The sequence below is a fragment of the Oncorhynchus clarkii genome, chromosome 27 (genome assembly GCF_045791955.1).
Source record: "Oncorhynchus clarkii lewisi isolate Uvic-CL-2024 chromosome 27, UVic_Ocla_1.0, whole genome shotgun sequence".
Taxonomy (NCBI): domain Eukaryota; kingdom Metazoa; phylum Chordata; class Actinopteri; order Salmoniformes; family Salmonidae; genus Oncorhynchus; species Oncorhynchus clarkii.
In genome coordinates, this window is record NC_092173.1 from 36,276,854 (window position 1) to 36,300,979 (window position 24,126).

The 24,126-nt window shown below is 47.9% G+C and overlaps 1 protein-coding gene across 1 annotated transcript in view; it reads right to left on the reverse strand.

Annotated features, from left to right (window-relative positions):
* The window catches only part of LOC139385832 (F-BAR and double SH3 domains protein 2-like), a 114,057-nt gene that overhangs the window by 1,289 nt on the left and 88,642 nt on the right, over positions 1-24,126 (reverse strand). Inside the window, exons 11-17 of the mRNA XM_071131082.1 lie at positions 19,767-19,886; positions 19,553-19,657; positions 17,361-17,519; positions 13,722-13,856; positions 10,208-10,291; positions 5,370-5,547; positions 4,572-4,780 (exon numbers count right to left, since the gene is read on the reverse strand). Coding sequence (XP_070987183.1) covers positions 4,572-4,780; positions 5,370-5,547; positions 10,208-10,291; positions 13,722-13,856; positions 17,361-17,519; positions 19,553-19,657; positions 19,767-19,886 — 990 coding nt within the window. The remainder of the gene's footprint in view (positions 1-4,571; positions 4,781-5,369; positions 5,548-10,207; positions 10,292-13,721; positions 13,857-17,360; positions 17,520-19,552; positions 19,658-19,766; positions 19,887-24,126) is intronic.

Sequence of the window (24,126 nt, forward strand, 5' to 3'; positions counted from 1 at the left end):
AAACAAAGTCAAAATTAGGGGTTGGAGGACAATGTCAATCATCTTTCACAGATTCTGCATATTGTGACTTATTCCTAATCATTGAAAACACTATCAATATAACTGGTCCTTCCAATCATTTTTTACATTTACATGTGAGTCAATAAGCAGACACCCTTATCCAGAGAGACTTACAGTAGTGAGTCATTTAGCAGACGCTCTTATCCAAATCAAATCAAATCAAATTTTATTTGTCACATACACATGGTTAGCAGATGTTAATGCGAGTGTAGCGAAATGCTTGTGCTTCTAGTTCCGACAATGCAGTAATAACAAGTAATCTAACTAACAATTCCAAAACTACTGTCTTGTACACAGTGTAAGGGGATAAAGAATATGTACATAAGGATATATGAATGAGTGATGGTACAGAGCAGCATAGGCAAGATACAGTAGATGGTATCGAGTACAGTATATACAAATGAGATGAGTATGTAAACAAAGTGGCATAGTATAAAGTGGCTAGTGATACATGTATTACATAAGGATACAGTCGATGATATAGAGTACAGTATATACGTATGCATATGAGATGAATAATGTAGGGTAAGTAACATTTATATAAGGTAGCATTGTTTAAAGTGGCTAGTGATATATTTACATCATTTCCCATCAATTCCCATTATTAAAGTGGCTGGAGTTGAGTCAGTGTCAGTGTGTTGGCAGCAGCCACTCAGTGTTAGTGGTGGCTGTTTAACAGTCTGATGGCCTTGAGATAAAAGCTGTTTTTCAGTCTCTCGGTCCCAGCTTTGATGCACCTGTACTGACCTCGCCTTCTGGATGATAGCGGGGTGAACAGGCAGTGGCTCGGGTGGTTGATGTCCTTGATGATCTTTATGGCCTTCCTGTGACATCGGGTGGTGTAGGTGTCCTGGAGGGCAGGTAGTTTGCCCCCGGTGATGCGTTGTGCAGACCTCACTACCCTCTGGAGAGCCTTACGGTTGAGGGCGGTGCAGTTGCCATACCAGGCGGTAATACAGCCCGCCAGGATGCTCTCGATTGTGCATCTGTAGAAGTTTGTGAGTGCTTTTGGTGACAAGCCGAATTTCTTCAGCCTCCTGAGGTTGAAGAGGCGCTGCTGCGCCTTCTTCACGATGCTGTCTGTGTGAGTGGACCAATTCAGTTTGTCTGTGATGTGTATGCCGAGGAACTTAAAACTTGCTACCCTCTCCACTACTGTTCCATCGATGTGGATAGGGGGGTGTTCCCTCTGCTGTTTCCTGAAGTCCACAATCATCTCCTTAGTTTTGTTGACGTTGAGTGTGAGGTTATTTTCCTGACACCACACTCCGAGGGCCCTCACCTCCTCCCTGTAGGCCGTCTCGTTGTTGTTGGTAATCAAGCCTACCACTGTTGTGTCGTCCGCAAACTTGATGATTGAGTTGGAGGCGTGTGTGGCCACGCAGTCGTGGGTGAACAGGGAGTACAGGAGAGGGCTCAGAACGCACCCTTGTGGGGCCCCAGTGTTGAGGATCAGCGGGGAGGAGATGTTGTTGCCTACCCTCACCACCTGGGGGCGGCCCGTCAGGAAGTCCAGTACCCAGTTGCACAGGGCGGGGTCGAGACCCAGGGTCTCGAGCTTGATGACGAGCTTGGATGGTACTATGGTGTTGAATGCCGAGCTGTAGTCGATGAACAGCATTCTCACATAGGTATTCCTCTTGTCCAGATGGGTTAGGGCAGTGTGCAGTGTGGTTGAGATTGCAACGTCTGTGGACCTATTTGGGCGGTAAGCAAATTGGAGTGGGTCTAGGGTGTCAGGTAGGGTGGAGGTGATATGGTCCTTGACTAGTCTCTCAAAGCACTTCATGATGACGGATGTGAGTGCTACGGGGCGGTAGTCGTTTAGCTCAGTTACCTTAGCTTTCTTGGGAACAGGAACAATGGTGGCCCTCTTGAAGCATGTGGGAACAGCAGACTGGTATAGGGATTGATTGAATATGTCCGTAAACACACCGGCCAGCTGGTCTGCGCATGCTCTGAGGGCGCGGCTGGAGATGCCGTCTGGGCCTGCAGCCTTGCGAGGGTTAACACGTTTAAATGTCTTACTCACCTCGGCTGCAGTGAAGGAGAGACCGCATGTTTTCGTTGCAGGCCGTGTCAGTGGCACTGTATTGTCCTCAAAGCGGGCAAAAAAGTTATTTAGTCTGCCTGGGAGCAAGACATCCTGGTCCGTGACTGGGCTGGATTTCTTCCTGTAGTCCGTGATTGACTGTAGACCCTGCCACATGCCTCTTGTGTCTGAGCCGTTGAATTGAGATTCTACTTTGTCTCTGTACTGGCGCTTAGCTTGTTTGATAGCCTTGCGGAGGGAATAGCTGCACTGTTTGTATTCGGTCATGTTACCAGACACCTTGCCCTGATTAAAAGCAGTGGTTCGCGCTTTCAGTTTCACACGAATGCTGCCATCAATCCACGGTTTCTGGTTAGGGAATGTTTTAATCGTTGCTATGGGAACGACATCTTCAACGCACGTTCTAATGAACTCGCACACCGAATCAGCGTATTCGTCAATGTTGTTATCTGACGCAATACGAAACATCTCCCAGTCCACGTGATGGAAGCAGTCTTGGAGTGTGGAGTCAGCTTGGTCGGACCAGCGTTGGACAGACCTCAGCGTGGGAGCCTCTTGTTTTAGTTTCTGTCTGTAGGCAGGGATCAACAAAATGGAGTCGTGGTCAGCTTTTCCGAAAGGGGGGCGAGACTTACAGTAGTGAGTCATTTAGCAGACTCTCTTATCCAGAGAGACTTACAGTAGTGAGTCATTTAGCAGACGCTCTTATCCAGAGACACTTACAGTAGTGAGTCATTTAGCAGACTCTCTTATCCAGAGAGACTTACAGTAGTGAGTCATTTAGCAGACGCTCTTATCCAGAGACACTTACAGTAGTGAGTCAATAAGCAGACTCCCTTATCCAGAGAGACTTACAGTAGTGAGTCATTTAGCAGACTCTCTTATCCAGAGAGACTTACAGTAGTGAGTCATTTAGCAGACTCTCTTATCCAGAGAGACGTACAGTAGTGAGTCATTTAGCAGACGCTCTTATTCAGAGAGACTTACAGTAGTGAGTCATTTAGCAGACACTCTTATCCAGAGAGACTTACAGTAGTGAGTCATTTAGCACTCTCTTATCCAGAGAGACTTACAGTAGTGAGTCATTTAGCAGACACTCTTATCCAGAGACTTACAGTAGTGAGTCATTTAGCAGACTCTCTTATCCAGAGAGACGTACATTAGTGAGTCATTTAGCAGACACTCTTATCCAGAGAGACTTACAGTAGTGAGTCATTTAGCAGACTCTCTTATCCAGAGAGACTTACAGTAGTGAGTCATTTAGCAGACTCTCTTATCCAGAGAGACGTACATTAGTGAGTCATTTAGCAGACTCTCTTATCCAGAGAGACTTACAGTAGTGAGTCATTTAGCAGACTCTTTTATCCAGAGAGACTTACAGTAGTGAGTCATTTAGCAGACACTCTTATCCAGAGAGACGAACAGTAGTGAGTCATTTAGCAGACTCTCTTATCCAGAGAGACTTACAGTAGTGAGTCATTTAGCAGACTCTCTTATCCAGAGAGACTTACAGTAGTGAGTCATTTAGCAGACACTCTTATCCAGAGAGACTTACAGTAGTGAGTCATTTAGCAGACTCTTTTATCCAGAGAGACTTACAGTAGTGAGTCATTTAGCAGACACTCTTATCCAGAGACACTTACAGTAGTGAGTCATTTAGCAGACACCCTTATCCAGAGAGACTTACAGTAGTGAGTCATTTAGCAGACTCTCTTATCCAGAGAAACTTACAGTAGTGAGTCATTTAGCAGACTCTCGTATCCAGAGAGACGTACAGTAGTGAGTCATTTAGCAGACTCTCGTATCCAGAGAGACGTACAGTAGTGAGTCATTTAGCAGACTCTCGTATCCAGAGAGACTTACAGTAGTGAGTCATTTAGCAGACTCTCGTATCCAGAGAGACTTACAGTAGTGAGTCATTTAGCAGACTCTCGTATCCAGAGAGACGTACAGTAGTGAATCGCTAGAGAAACTGTGCAATGTGCTGAAGAAAAAAAAAGAAAAAAAAGGAAATGGAATTCAAATAATTGAACCAACTTCAGTCAATTAGTTGTTTAAAAAAACGTAAAATACCCGGAATGTTGATTAATCGCTCAGCACTAGTGTGCATGCATGCATTTGTGTGTGTGTGCTTGTGTGCTCTCAAGTGTGTGTGTGTGTAAGTGTGTACCAGTGTGTCTGCTCCCCAGTGTGTGTGTGTGTGTGTGTGTGTGTGTGTAAGTGTGTACCAGTGTGTCTGCTCCCCAGTGTGTGTGTGTGTACCAGTGTGTCTGCTCCCCAGTGTGTGTGTGTGTGTGTGTGTGTGTGTGTGTGTGTGTGTGTGTGTGTGTGTGTGTACCAGTGTGTCTGCTCCCCAGTGTGTGTGTGTGTGTGTGTGTGTGTACCAGTTTGTCTGCTCCTCAGTGTGTCTGCTCCCCAGTGTGTCTGCTCCCCAGTGTGTGTGTGTGTGTGTGTGTACCAGTTTGTCTACACTGTTCTCTCTGCTCTCAGTCAGGTCCTCCACCAGTACAGAAGGGAAGACTCCCACTCGTCCGTTGAACTCTCCCTCCCAGAAGCCATCGTCTGTTTGGGTGTCTCTGTTGAGTAGACGGATGACAGCCCCCTCTGGGAAGGACAGCTCCTCATCCGCCTGACCATCATAGTCATACAGCGCCCTCACAAAACTCACTGGGGAGAGGAGGAGAGAGGAGGGGGGAGAGAGGAGAGGGAAGAGGGGGGGGGGGGGGGGGAGGAGAGAGGAGGGGGGAGGGAGGATGGAGGAGGGGGGAGAGAGGAGGGGGGAGAGAGGAGAGGGGAGGGCGGAGAGAGGAGGAGGGAGAGAGGAGGGGGGAGAGAGGAGGGGGGAGAGAGGAGAGGGAAGAGGGGGGGAGGAGAGGGGAGGGGGGAGAGGGGAGGGAGGAGAGGGGAGAGAGGAGAGGGAAGAGGGAAGGGGGGGGGAGAGGGGAGAGGAGGAGAGAGGGGGGAGAGTGAGAGGGGGGAGAGAGGAGAGGGGAGAGGAGGATTATAATTACATTCTGGAACAATCCATGAGGCTTGAACCTACTGAAGTTAATGAACACACATTGGTTTCAGATCTTTGTTTCCATCAAAGTCTTGATCTGACAAACAAGTTGGAAATGTGTCTTTATTCTTTGAGAGGGTTTGTATTTGCCTAGTTTTTGTGCATGTGTGTGTAGTGGTGTTTGCATGTGTGTGTAGTGGTGTTTGCATGTGTGTGTAGTGGTGTTTGCATGTGTGTGTAGTGGTGTGTTCTTACAGCTGGCGTCTCCGTTGATGCTGCCAGTGTGTATCTCTGGCTCGGTGGAGTTGGAGGAGGTGTGTGAACGTGCGTCCAGGGCAGCGAGAGACTGGAGCATGCTCAGTAGGCTGCTAGAGGTGGGGAACTGAAGATACTTCTCAGGGACGTAGCCAATCAGCCCTGTCTTACTTCTCGCCTGAAACAGCCAATCACACAACAGGATGTTAGACCATGAACCAATTACAGAGCTCTGTGTTAAAGGACAGCCCTGGTCAACCAATGAAATAGGACTATATTAGGCAGTGCTGTGTGTTTAGTGTCTATAGGGAGGAGGTCAGAGACCTAGCCGGGTGGTGCCAGAATAACAACCTCTCCCTCAACGTAACCCAGACTAAGGAGATGATTGTGGACTACAGGAAAAGGAGGACCGAGCACACCCCCATTCTCATCGACGGGGCTGTAGTGGAGCAGGTTGAGGTCTTCAAGTTCCTTGGTGTCCACATCACCTACAAACTAACATGGTCCAAACACACCACGACAGTTGTGAAGAGGGCATGACAAAGCCTATTCCCCCTCAGGAAACTAAAAAGATTTGTCATGGGTCCTCAGATCCTCAAAAGGTTCTACAGCTGCATCACTTTAACTCTACATTCATGTACATACTACCTCAATTGGCCGACCAACCAGTGCTCCCGCACATTGGTTAACCAGGCTATCTGCTTTGTGTCCCACCACCCACCAACCCCTCTTTTACGCTTCTGCTATTCTCTGTTCATCATATATGCATAGTCACTTTAACCATACATTCATGTACATACTACCTCAATCAGCCTGACTAACCAGTGTCTGTATATAGCCTTGCTACTGTATATAGCCACTCTACTGTATATAGCCCCTCTACTGTTTATAGCCTCTCTACTGTATATAGCCTCTCTACTGTATATAGCCCCTCTACTGTATATAGTCTCTCCACTGTATATAGCCTCTCTACTGGATATAGCCTCTCTACTGTATATAGCCTCTAGTGTATATAGCCTCTCTACTGTATATAGCCTCTCTACTGTATATAGCCTCTCTACTGTATATAGCCTCACTACTGTATATAGCCTCACTACTGTATATAGCCTCTCTACTGTATATAGCCTCGATACTGTATTTAGTCTCTCTACTGTATATAGCCTCTACTGTATATAGCCTCGCTACTGTATAACGCCTCTCTACTGTATATAGCCTCGCTACTGTATATAGCCTCTACTGTATATAGCCTCGCTACTGTATATAGCCTCGCTACTATATGTAGCCTCTCTACTGTATATAGCCTCAACTGTATATAGCCTCAACTGTATATAGCCTCGCTACTGTATATAGCCTCTACTGTATAACGCCTCTCTACTGTATATAGCCTCTACTGTATATAGCCACGCTACTGTATATAGCCACGCTACTGTATATAGCCACGCTACTGTATATAGCCTCTACTGTATAACGCCTCTACTGTATATAGCCTCGCTACTGTATATAGCCTCTCTACTGTATATAGCCTCACTACTGTATATAGCCTCACTACTGTATATAGCCTCACTACTGTATTTAGCCTCTCTACTGTATATAGCCTCGCTACTGTATATATCCTCTACTGTATATAGCCTCGCTACTGTATATAGCCTCGACTATAAATAGCCTCGCTACTGTATATAGCCTCGCTACTGTATATAGCCTCTCTACTGTATGTAGCCTCTCTACTGTATGTAGCCTCTCTACTGTATATAGCCTCTCTACTGTATATAGCCTCTCTACTGTATATAGCCTCTACTGTATATAGCCTCTCTACTGTATATAGCCTCTCTACTGTATATAGCATCTCTACTGTATATAGCCTCTACTGTATATAGCCTCGCTACTGTATATAGCCTCGCTACTGTATATAGCCTCTCTACTGTATGTAGTCTCTCTACTGTATTTAGCCTCGATACTGTATTTAGTCTCTCTACTGTATATAGCCTCTACTGTATATAGCCTCGCTACTGTATAACGCCTCTCTACTGTATATAGCCTCAACTGTATATAGCCTCAACTGTATATAGCCTCGCTACTGTATATAGCCTCTACTGTATAACGCCTCTCTACTGTATATAGCCTCTACTGTATATAGCCACGCTACTGTATATAGCCACGCTACTGTATATAGCCACGCTACTGTATATAGCCTCTACTGTATATAGCCTCTCTACTGTATATAGCCTCGCTACTGTATATAGCCTCTCTACTGTATATAGCCTCACTACTGTATATAGCCTCACTACTGTATTTAGCCTCTCTACTGTATATAGCCTCGCTACTGTATATATCCTCTACTGTATATAGCCTCGCTACTGTATATAGCCTCGACTATAAATAGCCTCGCTACTGTATATAGCCTCGCTACTGCATATAGCCTCTCTACTGTATGTAGCCTCTCTACTGTATGTAGCCTCTCTACTGTATGTAGCCTCTCTACTGTATATAGCCTCTCTACTGTATATAGCCTCTCTACTGTATATAGCCTCTACTGTATATAGCCTCTCTACTGTATATAGCCTCTCTACTGTATATAGCATCTCTACTGTATATAGCCTCTACTGTATATAGCCTCGCTACTGTATATAGCCTCGCTACTGTATATAGCCTCTCTACTGTATGTAGTCTCTCTACTGTATTTAGCCTCTACTGTATGTAGCCTCTCTACTGTATATAGCCTCTCTACTGTATATAGCCTCTCTACTGTATATAGCCTCTACTGTATATAGCCTCTCTACTGTATATAGCCTCTCTACTGTATATAGCCTTTCTACTGTATATAGCCTCACTACTGTATATGGCCTCGCTACTGTATATGTCTTTTTACTGTTGTTTTAGTTCTTTACTTACCTATTGTTCACATAATACCTTTTTTGCACTATTGGTTAGAGCCTGTAAGTAAGCATTTCACTGTAAAGTCTACACCTCTTGTATTCAGCATTTCACTGTAAGGTCTACTACACCTGTTGTATTCAGCATTTCACTGTAAGGTCTACTACACCTGTTGTATTCAGCATTTCACTGTAAGGTCTACTACACCTGTTGTATTCAGCATTTCACTGTAAGGTCTACTACACCTGTTGTATTCAGCATTTCACTGTAAGGTCTACTACACCTGTTGTATTCAGCATTTCACTGTAAGGTCTACTACACCTGTTGTATTCAGCATTTCACTGTAAGGTCTACTACACCTGTTGTATTCAGCATTTCACTGTAAGGTCTACTACACCTGTTGTATTCAGCATTTCACTGTAAGGTCTACTACACCTGTTGTATTCAGCATTTCACTGTAAAGTCTACTACACCTGTTGTATTCAGCATTTCACTGTAAGGTCTACTACACCTGTTGTATTCAGCATTTCACTGTAAGGTCTACTACACCTGTTGTATTCAGCATTTCACTGTAAGGTCTACTACACCTGTTGTATTCAGCATTTCACTGTAAGGTCTACTACACCTGTTGTATTCAGCATTTCACTGTAAGGTCTACTACACCTGTTGTATTCGGCATTTCACTGTAAGGTCTACTACACCTGTTGTATTCGGCATTTCACTGTAAGGTCTACTACACCTGTTGTATTCGGCATTTCACTGTAAGGTCTACTACACCTGTTGTATTCGGCATTTCACTGTAAGGTCTACTACACCTGTTGTATTCAGCATTTCACTGTAAAGTCTACTACACCTGTTGTATTCAGCATTTCACTGTAAGGTCTACTACACCTGTTGTATTCAGCATTTCACTGTAAGGTCTACTACACCTGTTGTATTCGGCATTTCACTGTAAGGTCTACTACACCTGTTGTATTCAGCATTTCACTGTAAAGTCTACTACACCTGTTGTATTCAGCATTTCACTGTAAGGTCTACTACACCTGTTGTATTCAGCATTTCACTGTAAAGTCTACTACACCTGTTGTATTCAGCATTTCACTGTAAGGTCTACTACACCTGTTGTATTCAGCATTTCACTGTAAGGTCTACTACACCTGTTGTATTCGGCATTTCACTGTAAGGTCTACTACACCTGTTGTATTCAGCATTTCACTGTAAGGTCTACTACACCTGTTGTATTCAGCATTTCACTGTAAGGTCTACTACACCTGTTGTATTCAGCATTTCACTGTGAGGTCTACTACACCTGTTGTATTCAGCATTTCACTGTAAGGTCTACTACACCTGTTGTATTCAGCATTTCACTGTAAGGTCTACTACACCTGTTGTATTCATCATTTCACTGTAAGGTCTACTACACCTGTTGTATTCGGCATTTCACTGTAAGGTCTACTACACCTGTTGTATTCAGCATTTCACTGTAAGGTCTACTACACCTGTTGTATTCGGCATTTCACTGTAAGGTCTACTACACCTGTTGTATTCAGCATTTCACTGTAAGGTCTATAATACCTGTTGTATTCAGCATTTCACTGTAAGGTCTACTACACCTGTTGTATTCAGCATTTCACTGTAAGGTCTACTACACCTGTTGTTTTCGGCATTTCACTGTAAGGTCTACTACACCTGTTGTATTCAGCATTTCACTGTAAGGTCTACTACACCTGTTGTATTCAGCATTTCACTGTAAGGTCTACTACACCTGTTGTATTCAGCATTTCACTGTGAGGTCTACTACACCTGTTGTATTCAGCATTTCACTGTAAGGTCTATAATACCTGTTGTATTCAGCATTTCACTGTGAGGTCTACTACACCTGTTGTATTCAGCATTTCACTGTAAGGTCTACTACACCTGTTGTATTCGGCGCACGTGACAAACTTTGATTTGATTGTTGTTGTTACCTTGACCCAGTCCTCCATGTCTCCATCCTCTATCACCTCCAACATCTCATGCTCCTCTATACTCAACTCATCTGGCTGAGATGCCTAGAGAAACGGAGAGAGAGAGAGAGAGAGAGAGAGAGAGAGAGACACAGACAGACAGATGAGGAGGAAAGGAGGAGAGGAGAGTAGAAAAGGAGGAGAGGAGAGTATTAACCAATGGACAATACAAACTGCTATTTTATGGCTCTAATGTTAAATGCGTTCAGTGTTCAGATGGGTGGAGCCTCCTGACCTGACCTAATGGGTGGAGCCCCTGACCCTGATGGGTGGAGCCCCCTGACCTGACCCTGATGGGTGGAGCCCCCTGACCCTGTCGAGTGGAGCCCCCTGACCCTGATGGGTGGAGCCCCCTGACCCGAACCTGATGGGTCGAGCCCCCTGACCCTGACCTTGATGGGTCGAGCCCCCTGACCCTGATGGGTGGAGCCCCCTGACCCGACCCTGATGGGTCGAGCCCCCTGACCCTGACCTTGATGGGTCGAGCCCCCTGACCCTGATGGGTGGAGCCCCCTGACCCGACCCTGATGGGTGGAGCCCCCTGACCCTGATGGGTGGAGCCCCCTGACCCTGACCTTACCCTGATGGGTGGAGCCCCCTGACCTTACCCTGATGGGTGGAGCCCCCTGACCCTGGTGGATGGAGCCCCCTGACCCTGACCTGACCCTGATGGATGGAGCCCCCTGACCCTGACCTGACCCTGATGGGTGGAGCCCCCTGACCTTACCCTGATGGGTGGAGCCCCCTGACCCTGACCTTACCCTGATGGGTGGAGCCCCCTGACCCTGATGGATGGAGCCCCCTGACCCTGACCTGACCCTGATGGGTGGAGCCCCCTGACCTGACCCTGATGGGTGGAGCCCCCTGACCCTGACCTTACCCTGATGGGTGGAGCCCCCTGACCCTGACCTGACCCTGATGGGTGGAGCCCCCTGACCTTACCCTGATGGGTGGAGCCCCCTGACCCTGGTGGAGCCAAAAACGTTTGCATTGCTCTTTTACACACCTTCATGTTGATGTACATATTACTACATCATCTGTCTAGATAAAGAATGTTTGTGGAAATACAGTGCCTTGCGAAAGTATTCGGCCCCCTTGAACTTTGCGACCTTTTGCCACATTTCAGGCTTCAAACATAAAGATATAAAACTGTATTTTTTTGTGAAGAATCAACAACAAGTGGGACACAATCATGAAGTGGAACGACATTTATTGGATATTTCAAACTTTTTTAACAAATCAAACACAGCTCATCAACCTGAACACACCATCCCCACTGTCAAACATGGTGGTGGCAGCATCATGGTTTGGGCCAAAATTATTCAGCCCCTTTACTTTCAGTGCAGCAAACTCTCTCCAGAAGTTCAGTGAGGATCTCTGAATGATCCAATGTTGACCTAAATGACTAATGATGATAAATACAATCCACCTGTGTGTAATCAAGTCTCCGTATAAATGCACCTGCACTGTGATAGTCTCAGAGGTCCGTTAAAAGCGCAGAGAGCATCATGAAGAACAAGGAACACACCAGGCAGGTCCGAGATACTGTTGTGAAGAAGTTTAAAGCCGGATTTGGATACAAAAAGATTTCCCAAGCTTTAAACATCCCAAGGAGCACTGTGCAAGCGATAATATTGAAATGGAAGGAGTATCAGACCACTGCAAATCTACCAAGACCTGGCCGTCCCTCTAAACTTTCAGCTCATACAAGGAGAAGACTGATCAGAGATGCAGCCAAGAGGCCCATGATCACTTTGGATGAACTGCAGAGATCTACAGCTGAGGTGGGAGACTCTGTCCATAGGACAACAATCAGTCGTATATTGCACAAATCTGGCCTTTATGGAAGAGTGGAAAGAAGAAAGCCATTTCTAAAAGATATCCATAAAAAGTGTTGTTTAAAGTTTGCCACAAGCCACCTGGGAGACACACCAGACATGTGGAAGAAGGTGCTCTGGTCAGATGAAACCAAAATTGAACTTTTTGGCAACAATGCAAAACGTTATGTTTGGCGTAAAAGCAACACAGCTCATCAACCTGAACACACCATCCCCACTGTCAAACATGGTGGTGGCAGCATCATGGTTTGGGCCAGCTTTTCTTCAGCAGGGACAGGAAAGATGGTTAAAATTGATGGGAAGATGGATGGAGCCAAATACAGGACCATTCTGGAAGAAAACCTGATGGAATCTGCAAAAGACCTGAGACTGGGACGGAGATTTGTCTTCCAACAAGACAATGATCCAAAACATAAAGCAAAATCTACAATGGAATGGTTCAAAAATAAACATATCCAGGTGTTAGAATGGCCAAGTCAAAGTCCAGACCTGAATCCATCGAGAATCTGTGGAAAGAACTGAAAACTGCTGTTCACAAATGCTCTCCATCCAACCTCAATGAGCTCGAGCTGTTTTGCAAGGAGGAATGGGAAAAAATGTCAGTCTCTCGATGTGCAAAACTGATAGAGACATACCCCAAGCGACTTACAGCTGTAATCGCAGCAAAAGGTGGCGCTACAAAGTATTAACTTAAGGGGGCTGAATAATTTTGCACGCCCAATTTTTCAGTTTTTGATTTGTTAAAAAAGTTTGAAATATCCAATAAATGTCGTTCCACTTCATGATTGTGTCCCACTTGTTGTTGATTCTTCACAAAAAAATACAGTTTTATATCTTTATGTTTGAAGTCTGAAATGTGGCAAAAGGTCGCAAAGTTCATGAGGGCCGGATACTTTCGCAAGGCACTGTACATTATAGCATAGCTAAGCAAATATACTGAGTGTTCAAAACATTAAGAACACCTGCTCTTTCTATGACAGACTGACCAGGTGAACCCAGGTGAAAGCTATGATCCCTTATTGATGTCACTTGTTAAATCCACTTAAATCAGTGTAGGTGAAGGGGAGGAGACGGATTAAAGAAGGATTTTTAAGCCTTGAGACAATCAAGACATGGATTGTGTGTGTGTACCATTCAGAGGGTGAATGGGCAAGAGAAAAGATTTAAAGAACTTTGAACAGGGTATGGAATTAGGTGCCAGGTGCACCGGCTGTGTCAAGAACTGCAACGCTGCTGGGTTTTTCACACTCAACAGTTTCCTGTCTGTATCAAGAAGGGTCCACCACCCAAAGGACATCCAGCCAACTTGACACGACTGTGGAAAGCAATGGAGTCAACATGGACCAGCATCCCTGTGGAACGCTTTCAACACCTTGTAGAGTCAACATGGACCAGCATCCCTGTGGAACGCTTTCAACACCTTGTAGAGTCAACATGGACCAGCATCCCTGTGGAACGCTTTCAACACCTTGTAGAGTCAACATGGACCAGCATCCCTGTGGAACGCTTTCAACACCTTGTAGAGTCAACATGGGCCAGCATCCCTGTGGAACGCTTTCAACACCTTGTAGAGTCAACATGGGCCGACGAATTGAGGCTGTTCTGGGAGCAAAAGGGGGGAGAGGGGGGTGTATTACCTTGTATGAGTAGAGGACTTTGCAGGTGAGTGGGTAGTTCCTGAGAGTCACAGAGGGGCTGGAGCTGCTGTCATCAAACACCTCCATGTTCTCCTCGCACTCCTCACCCTCCGACCGCTCCAGATCAACTGGGCCCTACACACACATCACAATGAGCTACTTCTAACGCTCCAGTGTGGTTCTCTCTCCTCCTTCTGAGTCAGATGATGTGAAGTGTGTCTCTGTAAAACCTTTATGTCCTGACCCCTCCTTTACCTGTCCTCAGGGAACCTCATTGGCTCAGAGAGATCAGGTGGCATATGGGCCCACCCTCCTTGGGACCGGATACAGCAACCCAATCAGGGTTTTGGTCTGTCTGTGTTTTCAAAATTCACTATGTTCCCGATAGGAAGCTTAGTCGTGTGTGTGTGTGTGTGTGTGTGTGTGTGATGTGTGTTCCCTTTCCCGATATTGTAAGCAGAGGAAGGAGTTTGCTCTTCTTATGTAGGCTAACACATTTAGCTTGGAATGATGACTTAAAAAAGAAACCCATTCTGCTTTTAATAATGTATAAACACCTTGATGTTGTCAAGCAAAAAGCAAACATATCTGTACTCCTGCTCTTACAAATCAATATGTAACAGGTGTCATCATCATGGCCAGAAGGGATTCTAACAAGAGGATTGTACTATAGTATACTAGTAGTTTTCACCTTGAGGAAAAGCTACTTCATTCTCCATCACACTGATAAACCAGACTGGTGTGAAATGAACACTGGGCCAATGGAACAGAGCACTCATTCTGTCACTCTCCTCCTTTCTATCATCCACTTTCTCCTCCTCTTCACCCTCATCCTTTCCTTTGGTTTCCGTTTCCCATTATCACTCTCCCCATCTCCAATTCCGCCCTCCTACCTCTCTGTCGTCACCACCCCCTCTCCCTCCTCTCTGTCTTACCCCCCCACTCGCTATCCCTCCTTCCTCTCAGTCTTCACCCCCCCACTCGCTCTCCCTCCTTCCTCTCAGTCTTCACCCACTCTCTCTCTCTCCCTCCTTCCTCTCAGTCTTCACCCCCCTCTCTCTCTCTCTCTCCCTCCTTCCTCTCAGTCTTCACCCCCCCTCTCTCTCCCTCCTTCCTCAGTCTTCACCCCCCCCTCTCTCTCCCTCCTTCCTCAGTCTTCACCCCCCCTCACTCTCTCTCCTCCTCTCAGTCTTCACCCCCCCTCTCTCTCTCCCTCCTTCCTCTCAGTCTTCACCCCCCCTCTCTCTCCCTCCTTCCTCTCAGTCTTCACCCCCCTCTCTCTCTCCCTCCTTCCTCAGTCTTCACCCCCCCTCTCTCTCTCTCCTCCTCTGTCTTCACCCCCACTCTCTCTCTCCCTCCTTCCTCTCAGTCTTCACCCCCCCTCTCTCTCTCCCTCTTTCCTCAGTCTTCACCCTCCCTCTCTCTCTCCCTCCTTCCTCTCAGTCTTCACCCCCCCTTCTCGCTCTCTCCCTCCTTCCTCAGTCTTCACCCCCCCTCTCTCTCCCTCCTTCCTCTCAGTCTTCACCCCCCCCCTCTCTCTCCCTCCTTCCTCAGTCTTCACCCCCCCTCTCTCTCTCCCTCCTTCCTCTCAGTCTTCACCCCCTCTCTCTCTCTCCCTCCTTCCTCTGTCTTCACCCCCCCCCTCTCTCTCTCCTTCCTGTCTTCACCCCCTCTCTCTCTCTCCCTCTTTCCTCAGTCTTCACCCTCCCTCTCTCTCTCCCTCCTTCCTCTCAGTCTTCACCCCCCCTTCTCGCTCTCTCCCTCCTTCCTCAGTCTTCACCCCCCCTCTCTCTCCCTCCTTCCTCTCAGTCTTCACCCCCCCCCTCTCTCTCCCTCCTTCCTCAGTCTTCACCCCCCCTCACTCTCTCTCCTCCTCTCAGTCTTCACCCCCCCTCTCTCTCTCCCTCCTTCCTCTCAGTCTTCACCCCCCCTCTCTCTCTCCCTCCTTCCTCTGTCTTCACCCCCCCTCTCTCTCCCTCCTTCCTCTCAGTCTTCACCCCCCCCTCTCTTTCTCCCTCCTTCCTCTCAGTCTTCACCCCCCCCCTCTCTCTCCCTCCTTCCTCTCAGTCTTCACCCCCCTCTCTCTCTCCCTCCTTCCTCAGTCTTCACCCCCCCTCTCTCTCTCTCCTCCTCTGTCTTCACCCCCACTCTCTCTCTCCCTCCTTCCTCTCAGTCTTCACCCCCCCCTCTCTCTCTCCCTCTTTCCTCAGTCTTCACCCTCCCTCTCTCTCTCCCTCCTTCCTCTCAGTCTTCACCCCCCCTTCTCGCTCTCTCCCTCCTTCCTCAGTCTTCACCCCCCCTCTCTCTCCCTCCTTCCTCTCAGTCTTCACCCCCCCTCTCTCTCTCCCTCCTTCCTCAGTCTTCACCCCCCCTCTCTCTCTCCCTCCTTCCTCTCAGTCTTCACCCCCCCTCTCTCTCTCCCTCCTTCCTCTGTCTTCACCCCCCCCTCTCTCTCTCCTTCCTGTCTTCACCCCCTCTCTCTCTCTCCCTCTTTCCTCAGTCTTCACCCTCCCTCTCTCTCTCCCTCCTTCCTCAGTCTTCACCCCCCCTTCTCGCTCTCTCCCTCCTTCCTCAGTCTTCACCCCCCCTCTCTCTCCCTCCTTCCTCTCAGTCTTCACCCCCCCCTCTCTCTCCCTCCTTCCTCAGTCTTCACCCCCCCTCACTCTCTCTCCTCCTCTCAGTCTTCACCCCCCCTCTCTCTCTCCCTCCTTCCTCTCAGTCTTCACCCCCCCCTCTCTCTCCCTCCTTCCTCTGTCTTCACCCCCCCTCTCTCTCCCTCCTTCCTCTCAGTCTTCACCCCCCCCCTCTCTTTCTCCCTCCTTCCTCTCTGTCTTCACCCCCCTCTATCTCTCTCTCTCTCTCTCTCCTTCCTCTCAGTCTTCATCCCCCCTCTCTCTCCCTCCTTCCTCTGTCTTCACCCCCCTCTCTCTCTCCCTCCTTCCTCTCAGTCTTCACCCCCCCCCCTCTCTCTCTCTCTCTCTCTCTCCCTCCTTCCTCTGTCTTCACCCCCCCTCTCTCTCTCCCTCCTTCCTCTCAGTCTTCACCCCCCCCTCTCTCTCTCCCTCCTTCCTCTCAGTCTTCACCCCCCCCTCTCTCTCCTTCCTCTCAGTCTTCACCCCCTCTCTCTCTCCCTCCTCCCTCTCAGTCTTCACCCCCCCCCTCTCTCTCCCTCCTTCCTCTCAGTCTTCACCCCCCCCTCTCTCTCCCTCCTTCCTCTCAGTCTTCACCCCCCCCTCTCTCTCTCCCTCCTTCCTCTCAGTCTTCACCCCCCCCTCTCTTGTGGTTGCTGCAGTGTCATATGAACAGAATGTTAAGTGATGAAGATGAGCAGAGACTGCTTACCTCAACATCCTGCTGACACACACACACAGACAGAGACACACACAGAGAGACACACAGAGACACACAGAGACACACAGACACACACACACACACACACACGGCCAAAGTGCTGAAGCCCACACACATGCCTTGGCTGCCCTGTGGTAAAGAAACAGTCTGGGGTGATGACATGTAGTGGGAGAGAGGCATTTCAGTGAGTGTAGTGTAGAGTGAGGGATTGTGGGTAGTTTCCTCCAAAGTGTGGAACGGTGGTGTAGTGAGAGGGAGGGAGGGAGGGAGGGAGGGCAGGTGTCTCACCGAGAGTGAGGGATCGTGGGTAGTGTAGTTTAGCGTAGCCCAGCGCTCATTCTCCAGCTCCTCCATCACCTGGTTCATGGCGCTCTTCAGCCAGGTATCCACGGCAACACCCACCTGTCTCAGCAGGTCCAGACGAGCCTCTGCCTTCAGCTTTACTGTCTAGAGTGAGAGAAAGGTTACATACATGGACACACACACATACACTGCTGGGTAATCAATACGACTGACAGGGGCCGTTGGAGGACTCAATCTATCCCATCAGTACTCACAGGTCACCTGTCAGCCCAACATCTATGGTGGAAAGTTACATCAGTTATCATCATCACGTCTATGGTGGAGCAGCACGTCAGCGACCGTCAGTCTCTCTAAGGTGACTGTGGTCAGCAGTGGAGGACAGACTAACTCCAGTCAAACATAAAGTCTACAAAGGTTTCCAGCCATGTAAGTAGTATGTAGGTAAACAGGAAGTGCAGGGAGATGGACTCATTACAGTACACTTCCATGGAGATAAAAGCTAGTCTGATCAGTAACAGGAAGTGGAGTGTGGATAGTTATTTATGTACACTATCACTTCCTGCTCTGACCCCGCCCACCACACATACTATTGGTTGTCCTAGCTCTGCCCCTCCCCTCAGAACCATTAAACCTAAATGGACTCAAACATTCAACAGACAGCAGGAGATAATGGGGGCAGGGAGAGAGTGGGTGAGGGAGGTGTAGAGAGATGGAGATGGGGGGGTGGGGGGTGGAGAGAGGGGGTAGAGAGTGTGAGGGAGGGAGGTGGAGAGGGGGTGAGGGAGGTGTAGAGAGGTGGATAGAGGGGGGGTGAGGGAGGTGGAGAGAGGGGGTAGAGAGCGTGAGGGAGGGAGGTGGAGAGGGGGTGAGGGAGGTGTAGAGAGGTGGATAGTGAGGGAGGTGGAGAGAGTGGGTGGAGAGTGTGAGGGAGGGAGTTGGAGAGAGGGGTTAGGGGGTGGGAGGGAGGTGGAGAGAAGAAAGGGAGGGGTGGTAGAGAGTTGTCCATAGCGGTGTGTGCATTTCACATCTCTGTCTGTGGGCGCTATGACTATATCAGCCAGCAGGGGGGGGCCAGATAGAGGGAAATCACAGAGAGGAATGAGAGAGAAAAGGAAGGTGAGGAGGGAGAGCTGAGGAGGGAGAGCTGAGGGGGGAGAGCTGAGGATAGAGAGCTGAGGAGGAGGATAAAGAGCTGAGGAGGAGGAGGGAGAGCTGAGGAGGAGGGAGAGCTGAGGAGGAGGAGAGAGAGCTGAGGAGGAGGAGAGAGAGCTGAGGAGAAGGGAGAGCTGAGGAGGGAGAGCTGAGGAGGAGGGAGAGAGAGCTGAGGAGGGAGAGAGAGCTGAGGGGGAGGAGGGAGAGAGAGCTGAGGAGGAGGAGGGAGAGAGAGCTGAGGAGGAGGAGGAAGAGCTGAGGAGGAGCAGGGAGAGCTGAGGAGGAGCAGGGAGAGCTGAGGAGGAGGAGGGAGAGCTGAGGAGGAGGAGGGAGAGCTGAGGAGGAGGAGGAGAGAGAGCTGAGGAGGAGGAGAGAGAGCTGAGGAGAAGGGAGAGCTGAGGAGGGAGAGCTGAGGAGGAGGGAGAGAGAGCTGAGGGGGAGGAGGAGGGAGAGCTGAGGAGGAGGAGGAGGAGGGAGAGCTGAGGAGGAGCAGGGAGAGCTGAGGAGGAGCAGGGAGAGCTGAGGAGGAGGAGGGAGAGCTGAGGAGGAGGAGAGAGAGCTGAGGAGGAGGAGAGAGAGCTGAGGAGGAGGGAGAGAGAGCTGAGGAGGGAGAGAGAGCTGAGGGGGAGGAGGGAGCGAGAGCTGAGGAGGAGGAGGAGGGAGAGCTGAGGAGGGAGAGCTGAGGAGGAGGAGAGAGAGCTGAGGATGAGGAGAGAGCTGAGGAGGAGGAGAGAGAGCTGAGGAGAAGGGAGAGCTGAGGAGGGAGAGCTGAGGAGTAGGGAGAGAGAGCTGAGGAGGGAGAGAGAGCTGAGGGGGAGTAGGGAGAGAGAGCTGAGGAGGAGGAGGGAGAGAGAGCTGAGGATGAGGTGGGAGAACTGAGGAGGAGGAGGGAGAGCTGAGGAGATGGCTTGATCTGATTCATAGACTGACAGGCTGCCTATGAGAGAATCGATGGAGAGACAACTCTACTTGGAGAAGGGGGGAGGGGGGGGTATAGGTCTACCTTATTTCCTACAAACACGCACCTCAGCCTTGCGGATGTTCTCTTTGGTATCCTCTATCTTCAGCTCCAGATCAAGCCGGCCCTGCTCTGTTTGAGGAACTCCCAGTGTCTCACATTCCTCCAGGCTCTAATGGCAGACACACACACACACACTTAAATCTCACAGACTAAAATCACATCTGGTTTTCAAAGATGATCTGAACCGAGATCAACAACTAGTATGTGTGTGGACTCACTCTCTTGTAGTGGACAATGTTCTTGTGTTCTCGGGCCATTCTGGTTGCCCATTTCCTGGCCTCCTTGTTCAGACTGTGTTCCTCTGTCAGGCTCCCCGTGTCTATCTCCAACTTACGACTCTACCACCCACCCACACACACACACACACACACACACACACCCACACCCACACATAGTTACCATGGAGATAAGAAGAACACAACCCCCACTTCCTAAGCGGTTACCATGGAAATTATGGAATGTGATTCTAATATCCTAAATAAAGGCTCCGCTACATCAAGTACCCCTGGACACAGCTACCTAGCAACCACGCCATGTACCCCTGTATACAGCTACCGAGCAACCACACCAAGTTACCCCTGGATACAGCTATCAAGCAACCACACCATGTACAGTACCCCTGGAAACAGCTATTTAACAATCACACCAAGTAATCCTGGATACAGCAACCTAGCACGCACACCAAGTTACCCCTGGATACAGCTACCGAGCAACCACACCAAGTTACCCCTGGATACAGCTACCTAAAAACCACACCATGTACCCCTGGACACAGCTACCTAGCAACCACACAATGTACCCCTGGATACAGCTACCTAGCAACCACACCAAGTACCCCTGGATACAGCTACCTAGCAACCACACCAAGTACCCCTGGACACAGCTACCTAGCAACCACACCAATTACCCCTGGATGCCGCTACCTAGCAACCACACTAAGTGCCCCTGGATACAGATACCTAGCAACCACACCAAGTACCCCTGGATACAGCTACCTAGCAACCACACCAAGTAAAAGTACCCCTGGACACAGCTACCTAGCAACCACACCAAGTACCCCTGGATACAGCTACCTAGCAACCACACCAAGTACCCCTGGATACAGCTACCTAGCAACCACACCAAGTACAAGTACCCCTGGACACAGCTACCTAGCAACCACACCAGGTTTCCCCTGGATACAGCTACCTAGTAACCACACCAAGTTACCCCTGGATACAGCTACCTAGCAACCACACCAAGTACCTCTGGACACAGCTATCTAGCAACCACACCATGTACAGTACCTCTGGATACAGCTATCTAGCAACCACACCATGTACAGTACGCCTGGATACAGCTACCTAGCAACCACACAATTTACCCCTGGATACAGCTACCTAGCAACCACACCATGTACAGTACCCCTGGATACAGCTACCTAGCAACCACCCCATGTACCCCTGGATACAGCTACCTAGCAACCACACCATGTACAGTACCTCTGGATACAGCTACCTAGCAACCACACCAAGTACAGTACAACTCTACTCGAAGCAGCTTTAGAACCCCCCTCTCACACACATACACCAGAGAACTATATACAATAATTAGGTTTGAACTGCTGCTAGGTGGCTCCCGAGTGGCACAGGGGTCTAAGGTACTGCATCTCAGTGCTTGAGAAGTCATTACAGACACCCTGGGTCGATTCCAGGCTGTATGACAACCGGCTGTGATTGGGAGAGAAATAGATTGATTTGAAATGGAGGGAGAGAAGAGAGATAAATAGATTGATTTGAAACAGAGGGAGAAGAGAGAGAAATAGATTGATTTGAAACAGAGGGAGAGAAGAGAGAAATAGATTGATTTGAAACAGAGGGAGAGAAGAGAGAGAAATATATTGATTTGAAACAGGGAGAGACGAGAGAGAAATAGATTGATTTGAAACAGGGAGAGAAGAGAGAGAAATAGATTGATTTGAAACAGAGGGAGAGAAATAGATTGATTTGAAACAGAGGGAGAAGAGAGAGAAATAGATTGATTTGAAACAGAGGGAGAGAAGAGAGAGAAATAGATTGATTTGAAACAGAGGGAGAAGAGAGAGAAATAGATTGATTTGAAACAGAGGGAGAAGAGAGAGAAATAGATTGATTTGAAACAGAGGGAGAGAAGAGAGAAATAGATCGATTTGAAACGGAGGGAGAGAAGAGAGAGAAATAGATTGATTTGAAACAGAGGGAGAGAAAAGAGAGAAATAGATTGATTTGAAACAGAGGGAGAGAAAAGAGAGAAATAGATTGATTTGAAACAGAGGGAGAGAAAAGAGACAGACTGATTTGAAATGGAGAGAGAATAAAAAGCCTCTATTGTTTGTCTTAAGATAACAGAGAAAACCTGCGTCTGCTGTGCAGTTCTAACACAATCTGCCTGGTACAGGCAGGGGGCTATCAAAACCACATGGAAAAGTACTGCATGTGTGTGTGAGAATGTGTGTGTGTGTACGTTCCTGTGTGAGCATGTGTGCAGCAGATGTCTGTGTGTCTTCCCAATGGAGCCCCTCACTTCATAGCCTAGTAACACATATCCAAGTCCCCTTTCTACACTGCATTAACACACAACCATTCAGCATCAACGCCAGACCCCCTCACCTCAAACTGTCACCTCAAACCCACAACGGTCTATTTAAGGAACAGAAAACATAATTGGATAAGGAGGCTATTGTGCAATCGTGTGTAATTTTAATTACCTGTACAATTCACATCAGCTACAAATAGCAGATTGTTCTTAATATGTTGAACAGTAGCAGCATAATCATATCATTGTATGTGTGAATGGGACTTATTATACAGTAGTTGGTTAGGTAGCACAAGGGTCAGGCTCAGTTAAAAGGCCTACTGTAGGTTACCTAGAGGAATGGGCCACTGCCAGTACAATAAATAGAACTACTTCCTGTTCTAGCAGAGACTACACACCACTGGTGGTCATGGTCCAACAACCGTGGTCTTGGTGGTAACAGCTCTTCAACAGCATGCTAATGAATCAACGGCCATGACGGTTAACCGACCGTCATGGTTCAACAGCCATCGGCCATGACAGCATGTGATGGGTAGTATGTAACGGTCATGACACTTCAGCAGCAGTCATGTTAAGGCCATGTTCATGTTTATGGTTACTGGAAAACAGCCATGTTCATGTTTATGGTTACCGGAAAACATGGTTATAGTGGAACAGCCATGGTTGTGGTTATAGTTATAGTGGAACAGCCATGGTTGTGGTTATAGTTATAGTGGAACAGCCATGGTTGTGGTTATAGTTATAGTTGAACAGCCATGGTTGTGGTTATAGTTATAGTGGAACAGCCATGGTTGTGGTTATAGTTGTAGTGGAACAGCCATGGTTGTGGTTATAGTGGAACAGCCATGGTTGTGGTTATAGTTATAGTGGAACATCCATGGTTGTGGTTATATTTGTAGTGGAACAGCCATGGTTGTGGTTATAGTTATAGCGGAACAGCCATGGTTGTGGTTATAGTTATAGTGGAACATCCATGGTTGTGGTTATATTTGTAGTGGAACATCCATGGTTGTGGTTATAGTTATAGTGGTTGTGGTTATAGTTATAGTGGAACAGCCATGGGTGTGGTTATAGTTATAGTGGAACATCCATGGTTGTGGTTATATTTGTAGTGGAACATCCATGGTTGTGGTTATAGTTATAGCGGAACAGCCATGGTTGTGGTTATAGTTATAGTGGAACAGCCATGGGTGTGGTTATAGTTATAGTGGAACAGCCATGGTTGTGGTTATAGTTATAGTTGAACAGCCATGGTTGTGGTTATAGTTGTAGTGGAACAGCCATGGTTGTGGTTATAGTTATAGTGGAACAGCCATGGTTGTGGTTATAGTTATAGTGGAACAGCCATGGTTGTGGTTATAGTTATAGCGGAACAGCCATGGTTGTGGTTATAGTTGTAGTGGAACAGCCATGGTTGTGGTTATAGTTGTAGTGGAACAGCCATGGTTGTGGTTATAGTTGTAGTGGAACAGCCATGGTTATAGTTATAGTGGAACAGCCATGGTTGTGGTTATAGTTGTAGTGGAACAGCCATGGTTGTGGTTATAGTTATAGCGGAACAGCCATGGTTGTGGTTATAGTTATAGTGGAACAGCCATGGTTGTGGTTATAGTTGTAGTGGAACAGCCATGGTTGTGGTTATAGTTGTAGTGGAACAGCCATGGTTGTGGTTATAGTTGTAGTGGAACAGCCATGGTTGTGGTTATAGTTATAGTGGAACAGCCATGGTTGTGGTTATAGTTATAGCGGAACAGCCATGGTTGTGGTTATAGTTGTAGTGGAACAGCCATGGTTGTGGTTATAGTTATAGTGGAACAGCCATGGTTGTGGTTATAGTTATAGTGGAACAGCCATGGTTGTGGTTATAGTTGTAGTGGAACAGCCATGGTTGTGGTTATAGTTGTAGTGGAACAGCCATGGTTGTGGTTATAGTTATAGTGGAACAGCCATGGTTGTGGTTATAGTGGAACAGCCATGGTTGTGGTTATAGTTATAGTGGAACAGCCATGGTTGTGGTTATAGTGG